The sequence below is a fragment of the Lepidochelys kempii genome, chromosome 16, assembly GCF_965140285.1.
Source record: "Lepidochelys kempii isolate rLepKem1 chromosome 16, rLepKem1.hap1, whole genome shotgun sequence".
NCBI lineage: Eukaryota > Metazoa > Chordata > Testudines > Cheloniidae > Lepidochelys > Lepidochelys kempii.
This window is the reverse complement of record NC_136395.1, coordinates 10,914,724-10,925,693: the sequence shown is the minus strand read 5'-3', so window position 1 is coordinate 10,925,693 and position 10,970 is coordinate 10,914,724. Positions and strand designations below refer to the sequence as shown.

The 10,970-nt window shown below is 52.5% G+C and overlaps 1 protein-coding gene across 1 annotated transcript in view; it reads right to left on the bottom strand.

The window, feature by feature from the left end:
* LOC140899299 (uncharacterized) overlaps positions 1 to 10,970 on the bottom strand; it is a 259,724-nt gene that overhangs the window by 2,220 nt on the left and 246,534 nt on the right. Inside the window, exons 58-67 of the mRNA XM_073314570.2 lie at positions 10,117 to 10,170; positions 9,970 to 10,023; positions 9,284 to 9,337; positions 8,450 to 8,467; positions 5,998 to 6,051; positions 5,685 to 5,747; positions 4,762 to 4,927; positions 3,257 to 3,363; positions 2,460 to 2,540; positions 1,154 to 1,342 (exon numbers count right to left, since the gene is read on the bottom strand). Of these exons, the coding sequence (XP_073170671.2) occupies positions 1,154 to 1,342; positions 2,460 to 2,540; positions 3,257 to 3,363; positions 4,762 to 4,927; positions 5,685 to 5,747; positions 5,998 to 6,051; positions 8,450 to 8,467; positions 9,284 to 9,337; positions 9,970 to 10,023; positions 10,117 to 10,170 (840 nt within the window). The remainder of the gene's footprint in view (positions 1 to 1,153; positions 1,343 to 2,459; positions 2,541 to 3,256; positions 3,364 to 4,761; positions 4,928 to 5,684; positions 5,748 to 5,997; positions 6,052 to 8,449; positions 8,468 to 9,283; positions 9,338 to 9,969; positions 10,024 to 10,116; positions 10,171 to 10,970) is intronic.

The window sequence follows — 10,970 nt, the reverse complement described above, 5'->3', positions numbered from 1 at the left end:
GAAATGGAGGGCTGGGGGGGGGGGATCTCAGCAGGGCACCTAGCATTGGCATGGGGGCTGGATGAACATGGTTACTAACAAGATAAAATCCTAGTAAAGACTCGTGGTGTAGTATTAATACATGTTACCAGGCCAAGGTAAACCTTAGCTTCCACCCTTGTGTTTTCACCTGTGTTCTCAACTTGAGATCAGCTTCAAACTGCCTTGTCTTCACTTCTGCCAGTTACCATGAGTTAAGAACATTCCTGTGGAAAAGATACAACTCGGGGGGGGGGGGGGCAGGCACAATGGGGCCTCGAGCACGGACTCTAGGTGCTACTAAAAATGCAGCTCAAGTGCCGAAGGAGAGCCCCATAGAGGAGCCTCATAGGGTCTGTTGCTGAGACAAAATTATTGCTTCATGATGCTGCTTCGGCACCATCACATTGGGAACGAACTTCGCTTGCGAACGTTGGGTGTTTGCAATGCCTGGAATTAACTACGTTAATCATTTTCAAACAGGACTGCTTGGAGTTGGGTCTCTAGCTAAACGGCCTGATGGGCAGAGCTATTGAGTGCCACCTGAAGCCAATATGGGGGGGCTGGGGTCTCCCCTAGACCAAGCCACTTATTTAAATGCCCAACGTGAGGCCCTTGAAGCTGAAAAATATGATTGCGATTGACCTTGGATTTGGGTGGATGTGGCCTCTCTCGGGTAAAACATCTCCATCAGAGTCTATTGAGAACAGTATCTTGCCTCTACAAAGACACTGTGAAAGGGAAGCTGGCACCTAATTTTCTCAATACATTAGCATGTGCTCCCCAACTGGAATTGCTTGCGGGGCAGGAGGGGGCAAGCATCCATACTACATGGGCTCCACCTAGCCATGGGTAATGTGTAACAGTGCGTGGCCAACGTTGAGTTGGCACCTATCACCTCTTCCCAAGGCTACCTTCGAGACCAGCACGAAGCCCCTCTCCCTGCAGCTGGGAAAACAGGCTTTAATCTTACAGGAAGGTCTGTCAGTGGTTGCTGGGTGTGAACTACAAGGGGTTCCACCGGAAAGGCCTTTGCCCTGCGGGAATCCCCACTTCTCTCAACCTACTTGCTTCCGCTAAGAACACACCCGATTCAAACTACTGGCACAGCTTCCTGCTGCCCCCCTCCACTTACCATGCAGCCTGGCAGCGTGGTCAAGTAGCTCTGCTCCCTGGAGTCTGCTAGGAACTTGATGTCTTTCTCCAGCTGCGGCTCTCCTCCGTTGGAGTCGGGCCTGCAGGAGTACGACATCTTCTGGGTGGCGAGGCTGCTGTGTAGCTTCAGGAAGCGGAGCTGGACAGTGCTGGCTCCCTGGTAGTCCAGCTGCAGCGACAAGAGGGTTAAGGGGGTTCAGCTCAGGGAGGAGCGGGCCTACTGCAGCTCCTAGAATGCTGAACCTGCAGCAAAGCCCCCGAGTCGAGCCTGACGGAGAGGATGTCACCATTCGTGCCAGGAGGAATTCCAGCTCTTCCAAGGCCCACATTTAACCCACTCTGAGATTATCTAGGGTTGTCAGGTGTTGAGTTTTTCATGGGAGTGCCTGCTCGAAAAGCCCTGCTGACCAGGCTGTTAAAAGTCCGATTGGCAGCACAGCGGGGCTAAGGCAGGCTCCCTGCCTGCCCTGGCTCTGTGAGGCACCATCCCCGCAGCTCCCACTGGCCACAGTTCCTGGCCAATGGGAGCTGTGCAGCCAGTGCGTGGGGCGGAGGCCCCTGGCCCCTGCACCTAGGGGAGAGACATGCCACCCGCTTTTAGGAGCTGCACAGAGCCAGGGCAAGTAGGGAGCCTGCCTTAGCCCCACTGTGCCGTCAACTGGGAGCTGTCTGAGGTCAGTGCCTCCTGGCTGGATCCCATACTCCAAACCCACCCCTTGCCCCAGGTCGGAACCCCCTCTTACACCCCAAATCTCTCATCCCCACCCCTGAGCCCACACCCTCAGCCAGAGTCCGCACTCCCTTCCACACCCCCGCCCTGAGCCCCCTCCCACACCCCAAACCCTTCATCCCCAGCCTCACCTTGGAGCCCTCACCCCTTCCTACACCCCAACCCCCTGTCCCAGCCACTCCCCCTCGTGGTTACAGGCACGGGGGGGGGGGGGGGCGGCGAACATGCGAGCAGCTTTCATAGGCCGTAAGGCCACAAGGGACCAGTGTGCTCACCCCGTCTGACCTTACGTACAACACAGGCTCCGGGACGTCCCTGGATTAATTTCTGTTTCAAGTAGAGCTTGATTCAAGAGTTACCAAGAGCTTCCTTAGAACCCACCTGATCCTACAGACCGTGCCAAGAATGAGAACAGCAGGTTCTGTGTCCGCTATTAAAACGTCCCTGTGTGCAGCGCTCTGATCGCTCCTGGTATTGAGCCAGGCCTCACAGAAATGCCATGCCAGTGAGCTAATATGGGGCCATCCCTGATGCAACAGGGCAGAAAAGAACTTACCTGGAAGCCCCCAGGCAGGGTGCTGAACCACACAAAGGTGTCCTTGGAGGGGTATGCTCTCAGCCAGGCTTTGATAGGCACCTGGGGGTTAAAAACGTTGCCACAGTTAGATGCCCCAGATGCTGCTGATGAGCTGACCGCCTGTCATGACTTTCAGGTCTCACTTGCATCTCTGTGTCTGAGGTTAAAGAACTGGACTTCCTGGCAGCAAATAACTCTGGCCAGGAACTGCAACCTGCGTTTGTCTCCCACCGAGGCATCTCAGCAGAGCCGTGCTCTGGGCCTGCATGTGTGTAGTAATAATTGTGGTTTACAAAGGCTCCACCTCTTCCCACCCTCTGCTCACTCTTGGGGTTTACACAGAGACCATCTTCACCCCCAGGCAGCAGTATGCCCCTAAGCACCCCCAGAGGGGCTAAAGAAAAAGACTGCAGGTTCTGCCTTGATCACAAGGCACCTGCACTCTTTGTGGCTTTGTCAGCACAAACCAGACCCGAAGCAAGTTACATGTGGCTGATCGTTGGTGCGAAGGTTCCAGGCTACATACCTCTTTACCTCCTCTCTAATTCCCCTTTGTTCTCCTCTTGTCCTGCCCCTGATGTGCTATTAGTCACTCCCCCCACACCCCCCAATTCCTGGACCTCTACCCTGGCTTCCCTGTCATTTCCCAGGTCCTTATCCGCACATGCATGGCTCTGCCACGGTCAGCCGCATTGCAGAGAAGCAGATTTTCTGCAAGTCCCGCTGCCTGAGAAAAGCAGCCAGACTCCCCCAGTGCTGCAAACCCCCTGCCATACCTGATTGCGTACTGGCGCTATACAGGTCTCTCCCCCTGCCGTGAAGTTGCAGAAGGCCAGCAGAGAGTCCTGCGGACTGCCTTGATTGGGGTCTATGTAATAATAACCTGGAAGGGGGAAGAGCAAGTAGCTGGTCACCCAGAGTCGCTCGTGTTTGGGAAGAGAGGAGGCTGCTTTAGCTTTCATTTACAAGCGCGCGCTTAGGGTAGTGCCTGTTACTAGGGCGTCCCCACTAGAGCAAACAGTCCTGTGATGTGCTCTGCTGCATTCCCCACCCCAGGCCCTTAACCATGTAGGTCTCAGTTTGCTATAAATCATGCTGACTTCCCAGTCACGTCACGCGCCCCTGCACCACAGCCAGACTCCCCGCCCCAGCCAACCCATCACAGGCCGGTCCCCATAGTGGACTACAAAAGCCTAATAAACAGCAACCAGCCTGATGGCAGGGGATGTAGGCATTCACTCCGCAGTAAGAAAGACGTTCCACGCTGCCATCATGTTCACACTGTAACCCACTTATTTTTTAAGCTCAAGCTGTAGCAGCTCCGGCTTCGAGTTCTGCTTTTTTTAGTTCAGTCCCCAGTGAGTGAGCCAAGATGACACGCAGGAACGCATCCAGTCTTTGCACTGCTGTGGCCCTCAGCCCCCCCTAAGTCCAAAGGAATCATGTGAGCAGCTACACATCCCCCTCGGTGCCTGATCCAAACTGGATACGAGCCCCAGCCACTGACATTTAGCAACTCAGCCGTTTAGCTGTGAGGGCCCCAGTTGAGTTCCCGCTGTGTCAGCCAAGATGGCGGACGTCAACACACCGCCCCACCCTGAGTGCGGTGCCAGGAAAACATGAGCCTGCCCGAGCACAAGGGCAAAACTTCTCTGTGATATTGCAGATGTGACAGGAGATATTCCCACCCTCCCACTCGTACAGGACAGCAGCTCATCTTTTCTCCTACCGAGAAGACATGACGAGGATCTGGCTGAAGGAGATGTCGGTCAATGGGCTTTAGAGACAGCAGGTCAGAGGGGCCAGGGGCCGTGTGTGCAATCCAGAATCAGAGAGAGGAGGTTATCTGGACCATCTCCTTACTTTCCTGGTGCTTTGACATTTCTGGCAGACCACCCACAGAGGAACCCTTCTTTTCTGCTGGACACGGATGTGCTGAGTGCACTGGCTCTAAATTCCTCTGAGAGATTAACCATGGGGCAACCACCGGCCCATTCACCTCCCACGGGGCAGGGCACAGCTCACTGGTGAACCTCAGTGCTCAGGAAGGGTGCAGGACTAATGACTTCTGCTTAAAACCAAGAGCAGAGGCCCTGTGGCCGCTTCCCTCCCCAGTATGAACTCTCTCTGCATGAACTCTCTCTACAAGCCAGTGGTGATCTTTCCTTAATGGAACTACCAAGCAGAGTTCAGAGAGGACTGGAAGGACACCAGTCCACCCCTGACCTCATCCGGACCGGGACCCCACTCCCGTAAGGGCACGGTGCTGTTTGTTTGGTACCGTCAGGCAGGTCAGGCTGAGCCAGCAGGAGCTCCTTGCAGTTGGCAGCTGGATTGTCTTTAGTGCCATCTGTGGGGTCTACCAGGAGCTTCAGCTCACGACCCAAGTTGTCCAGAAGAGCCCACACCCAGGTGTAGTTCAGTTTGTTTGTTGAATAAATCAGATGCTAAAAGGGGTGGAAGAAATATAGAAAGTAATCTGAATCTCCCTCACTTGTCCCCAGGCAGCGAGGAACTGCCCAAGTGCACCCAATGTCTGTCTGGTCTAGTTACGCAATAGGGCCCTGATCTCAACTGGAATACAAATAATAAGAGGGGCAGGCAGGAGAGGAAGTTGGCATGCTTAAGTAGATGCCTCCTCACTAAGTCAGCAGTATATCCACGGGTCTTTGTGATCTAACACGGCAGCGCTGACTGGTTATGCTTTCTGGGGAGTGACCAACAGGCTCAGCTGGTTTTTCCTGAGACACCTCCTCACTGGAGGAAGCCTTCTCCTGCCCAAAGAAGAGCGAAGTTACAATCTCTTCTGTTGTGGCTGGAAATCGGAAAGCAGTGTAAAGAGGGGGGACGTGATTTAAGACTTGCAATGCAAACCTGGGGAGAGACAGGCCACTGGTTGTTCGGGGCCCTCAATTCTCCTGCTTCTAGCTTAGCGCTGGATTAAGCTACCGTATATTTTATATTTGAGCAAGCCTGTGCAGGTGAACACCCCGCCCTTCCCCACCCCCAAGCAAAAGCAGCCAACAACAGTCAGCACATCACTCATACATTGTCAGGTGCCACTTTGTCCTAGTTACACAGCACCCATCAGGCCAAGACTAAGCAGAGCTTTGGGAAAGGAAACATTCTCCCCACCAAAGCAGCAGCCTCCGTCACATGCTGTGTGAGACCTGATGGCTGTGTTCCCCCACCCACGACGCTCACCTCCAGTTCCTCCATGGAGATGTTGAGCGAGGGTCCCCTGGGACCGGCAAGGCCAGGCGCACCCTAGACGACAACGACAACAACATTGGCACCCCTCTCGGCATTCTGCACAGAGCAGCAACGGTGGCCTGAGCCAGCAGCAGACTGGAGGCGAGGACCCGGGAAGTCCCTTCCAGCCCTGCTACCGTCCAGCTCTGCCCAGGTACATGGCAGGCTGCTGCCCCACCTCCATCGGTTGTCAGCAGCACTGTGCAAGTTCTCTCTTGCTTGAGAAAGAAAGGACGGGGGATATGTAAATATCCGCTTAACTTACAGGCAGGCCTGGCTCGCCTTTGGGTCCTGGAAGGCCTTGGAAACCTTTAAGTCCCTAATGTGAGAAAGAGAGAGGAGAAACCAATAAACAGTCGCAAAGATGCTCTGCAGCCGGAGCCTGTCCCAGAGAAAGCACTAGGAATCCCTGCTCTTCCCTCTGTCAGGGCCTGCTCCCCTAGTGGATCAGTCCATCCAGGGCAAAATGTCTCCCTTCTCCAGGGTGAAGGCGTGTGGGACGAGCTGCAGGGACTGAAGGAGACTACGGGGGCGTTTTGGAATGTGCTGGCTGTTTCTTAGAGCAGCATCGCCGGAAGAGATGGGACGACGACGCTGAAGCCGAGCACAGGGCAGGCCCCATCCATCCCTGCATGACACACACTGCAGGCTAGAAACAGGCTCTGCCACAGCTTCCCACCAGGGCTGGGGATGGCTTGTAATGTCGTGCTTGTCGGATGCAGATGTGGCTCTGTTTGCCCCCTTCGCATGCCTGGAGAGCGCAGCAGCACAGGGCCCCACGCGGTGCAGGGCCCCACTTTCTGAGACCCAACCCTCAAAATGCAGGCGAGGAAGAGGAGGGCTGGTTACTCCTTAGAATCATAAGATATTAGGGTTGGAAGGGACCTCAGGAGGTCATCTAGTCCAACCCCCTGCTCAAAGCAGGACCAATCCCCAACTAAATCATCCCAGCCAGGGCTGTGTCAAGCCAGGCCTTAAAAACCTCTGAGGAAGGAGATTCCACCACCACCCTAGGTAACCCATTCCAGTGCTTCACCACCCTCCTAGTGAAAAAGTTTTTCCTCATATCCAACCTAGAACTCCCCCACTTCAACTTGAGACCATTGCTCCTTGTTCTGTGGTCTGCCAGCACTGAGAACAGCCGAGCTCCATCCTCTTTGGAACCCCCCTTCAGGCTGCTATCAAATCTCCCCTCACTCTTCTCTTCTGCAGAAGAACAAGCCCAGTTCCCTCAGCCTCCCCTCGTAAGTCATCAGCCCCCTGATCATTTCCATTGCCCTCAGGTGGACTCTCTCCAATTTGTCCACATTCTTTCTCTAGTGAGGGACCCAAAACTGGATGCAATACTCCAGATGTGGCCTCACCAGTGCCAAATAGAGGGGAATAACCACTTTCCTCCATCTGCTCGCAATGCTCCTACTAATATAGCCCAATATGCAGTTGGCCTTCCTGGCAAAGACAGCACACTGCTGACTCATATTCAGCTTCTCACCTACTGTAATCCCCAGGTCCTTTTCTGCAGAACTGCTGCTTAACTGGTCGGCCCCCAGCCTGTAGCGGTGCATGGGATTCTTCCCTCCTAAGGGCAGGACTCTGCACTTGTCCTTGTTGAACCTCATCAGATTTTTTTTAGACCAATCCTCCAATTTGTCTAGATCCCTCTGGACTCTATCCCTACCCTCCAGCGTAGCTATCTCTCCCTGCAGTTTAGTGTCATCTGCGAACTTGCTGAGGGTGCAATTAATTCCATCATCCAGATAATTGATAAAGATGTTGAACAAAACCGGCCCCCGGACCAACCCTTGGGGCACTCCCCTTGATACCAGCTGCCAACTAGACACTGAGCCATTGATCACTACCTGTTGAGCCCGACCATCTAGCCAGCTTTCTATCCACCTTATAGTCCATTCATCCAATCCATACTTTTTTTTTTAACTTGCAGGCAAGAATACTGTGGGAGACCGTATCAAAGGCTTTGCTAAAACTTTCCTTCCTAAGTGCAGCTTCCCCAGAAGATCCCTGACCCGACTCTCAAACCTTCCCATCTTCCCACCCTGTCAGGCTGCGGCAGTGCAGCCAAGAGCCTGCCCAGCGCACTTCGCTGAGGGTTCTTGTTAAAGCTAGAGTCAGCCTCACCCTTTCCCAGGGAGCCCAACGCAGAACCTATTACTGAGGAAACTGGGTCACAACACCTGCGGCCCCTAAGGCAGCATTGCTGAGGATCAGACCTTTTAGCTTCAAAGGCCACCTACTTAACCCTGGCACACTCACCCCCATTTGCACCAGGGGAGACTGGCACAGACAGACTGTGGGATTTGCCCAAGGCGACACGGGCAGCTGGTGCCCAGAGCCAGGATTAGATCTCAGCGGCTCCAGTAGCCAGAATTTGTCCCTGACTGCCATTTCCACACACGTGGCTCTAAGGGCAGAGGATGCCCAGGGCCAGCTAGATTGTGAGCTGAGGAGATGCACAAATCAGCGCAAGTGTTAGGGCCTTCTGGGGAAAAAGCAGCAGGCTGCTCCAGCTTTCCCTGAGCCCTTTCTACTGGCAGCAGATCTGGCATAACAGTCTCTTCTCCCCCATCGGACACTGGATCTATGTGCACTGGGCTCGGTGGAGGGAGATGGGCAGAGATAGCCAAGCGGGATGGGATATGTTCAGAGGAGAGAGCTAGGACACAGTCAGGTCCCAGAAGATAACACTACGTCCTACTTACTTTTTGTCCAAATAAGCCCTGGAAGGGAAGAGAGAGAGGAAAAAAAACCACATTCTCGGAGTTGGAAGATATACACTGACTTGGGAAGAAATATAACCACTGCAGCAATAAATAAAGACATAGAATAATATGAATAAAACACTTTTCATCAGATCTCAAAGCAATACGCAAAGGGGGTATCATTACAGGTGGGGAAACTGAGGCATGGGGCAGAGACATGACTCGGCCATGGACACCCAGCAGGCCAGGGAATAGAACCCAGGTCTCCTGAGTCCTAGGCCAGTGCTCTGTCCACTGGGCCCTACTGCCATCCCTTTCACATCTCTATGGTGCCCAGTCCTGAGCTGCCCCATTAAGTGTCAGTCACTGCATCGCTTGTTACCAGCAAAGCACAATGAGCCCAGGGAATCCCAGGCTTCTGACGACTTGTGAGGTTAAAACCCAATATACATAATCTATCTCACCTGGCAGAACGTGACTCACCCCATCCACCCACACAGTCTAGAGCGAGAGTGTGAACGGCCCCACCAAGCCTGCCATACTACAGGAAGATGGAGGAGAAGTCCAGTTTGGGAGAGGGAACAAAGTAGTTTCAGAAGGAACAATGGAAAGGAATGGAAAGTCTGTGACGGAGGGGAGTGCTGTTGGGGAGGGCTCCCTGAGTCATTCTGAACTGTCCCAATAATTATTATTATGTAACTAGTCATGCTACTTCAGCCGGCTTTGGTGGGCAGCTGTAAACCAGAATATCTATTTAAGTGTGCGAAGCAGCTGGTTGCCCATCTATCACATGGTCCCGTCACATGCACCCCTCTGGGACAGCGAAGGACTTACTGGCATTCCAGGGAAGCCGGAAGATCCCCGTGGTCCAGGTGGGCCGATATTACCCTGAAAAAATGGCACAAGCTCAGCTGACAACATATTGCAGGAAAATGTGGGAAAAACCCACATTCAGCTGACGATCCCATTGTACTTTAAATAATTAAACCTCACTACATCCATGAGGTTGACCCCAACCTTATTTGGAGTATAAAAAGGAAATGGAGTCCAATGGGATTAGAAGACCTGCCCAAAGTCAACAGAAAGTCCGAGTCAGGAATGGACCCGAGTCCCGATTCCCAGTCCCCTGTTCTAACCACTATACCTCTCTGTCGGTGACTCCCTATCCTTTTGCAGCGCTGGGGTCCACACGCTGTGATACACAACCAAAGCCATTTCTTATTTTTCTACCTCTCCAGGGTCTTTTGCAGAGAAGAGGCAGGTTTTGCAACAGCAACCAAAAAGTGCCAAAAATCCACCCAAGCCAAATTCCAATTCCCTCCCTCCAGTAACGTCACTTCTGCCTGCATACCTTTGTCCACCCCAAGCTGGGAACTTACCTTTGGATGAATTCATCGCTTCCCCAATATTGGAACTACCAGCTGGTGCCTGAAAGCAGCCGTGCAAGCCAGCAGGGGGCAGGGCTTGCACATGACTGCAGAACAATCTACACAAGGAGAGGACAAGTTAAAGTCCTTTACCTGCTCTCCCTTTGATCCTGACCTTCCAGGTGCACCTATGGGTCCTTGCTTGCCCTAAGAGGTGGGAAAGGTACTGAGTGAGCACCACAGTAGTTGAAAGACGCAGGACAGGGAAGGGAAAGAAAAGAAAGAAATCACTATACATACCTTAAAGCCATCGTCTCCTTGTGGGCCATGATATCCCTTGCTGCCTTTCTCACCCTAGAAGAGTCAATCACGGGCGGGAATTGGTAACAGCACAGACAACAAAACAATAGTCCTACAGCTGAGACGCAGGAAGGTAAGAAAGGTTCTAGCAGCCCTTTAATAATCAGTTTCTGGGAGATGGAGGGCGAGCTGGCATGGAGGTTAGATACAGGGAACCTTACTAATGTCAGTTACTACAACTCATTATGGCAGCCAAGGTCTGAGGTTTTGCTGGCTGTTAGGACAGGAGATTCTGAAACCAAAGGAGTTAACGCAGATGATCATCAGCACAGGTTTTGCTGTATATTTTAAGTACAAAGTATTGATAAATATTGATCGTGTTCCCTATACAGCTGTTATCATCAGATTGGTGAGCACCCTAAAGAGATTCAAAATCCTCCCTAGATGCGTAATCCACACAAATGCAAAAAAAGACAAATGCCCTTCCTTCAAACTCAAACACCGAGAGGAGGAAAACTGCAGAAATTAGTAGGCCTAGTTTTGTTCCACTTTCCTGATTACATGGGGTTTTCTCTTACGTTGATAGTCTGACCAAGAACCTCACACTCATCCCATTGAGAGAAGAGATGCGCTAACAGCGACATGTCCAACACACATCAGCCAAGCAGGGCCAGACATTTCCAAGCATGGTGAACCAGTGTTGTGATGCTGATAAGTGCAGCTGGCTGAAAATTTTCTGGAGAAGCGCTTTTGTTTTTCAGGGGATTTCTGGTTTTTTTGTTTGTTTGATTGGTTGGTTTTTTTTTTTTTTTTTTATGGGCGTGGAATGGCACTATACAATAAAATAGAAATTC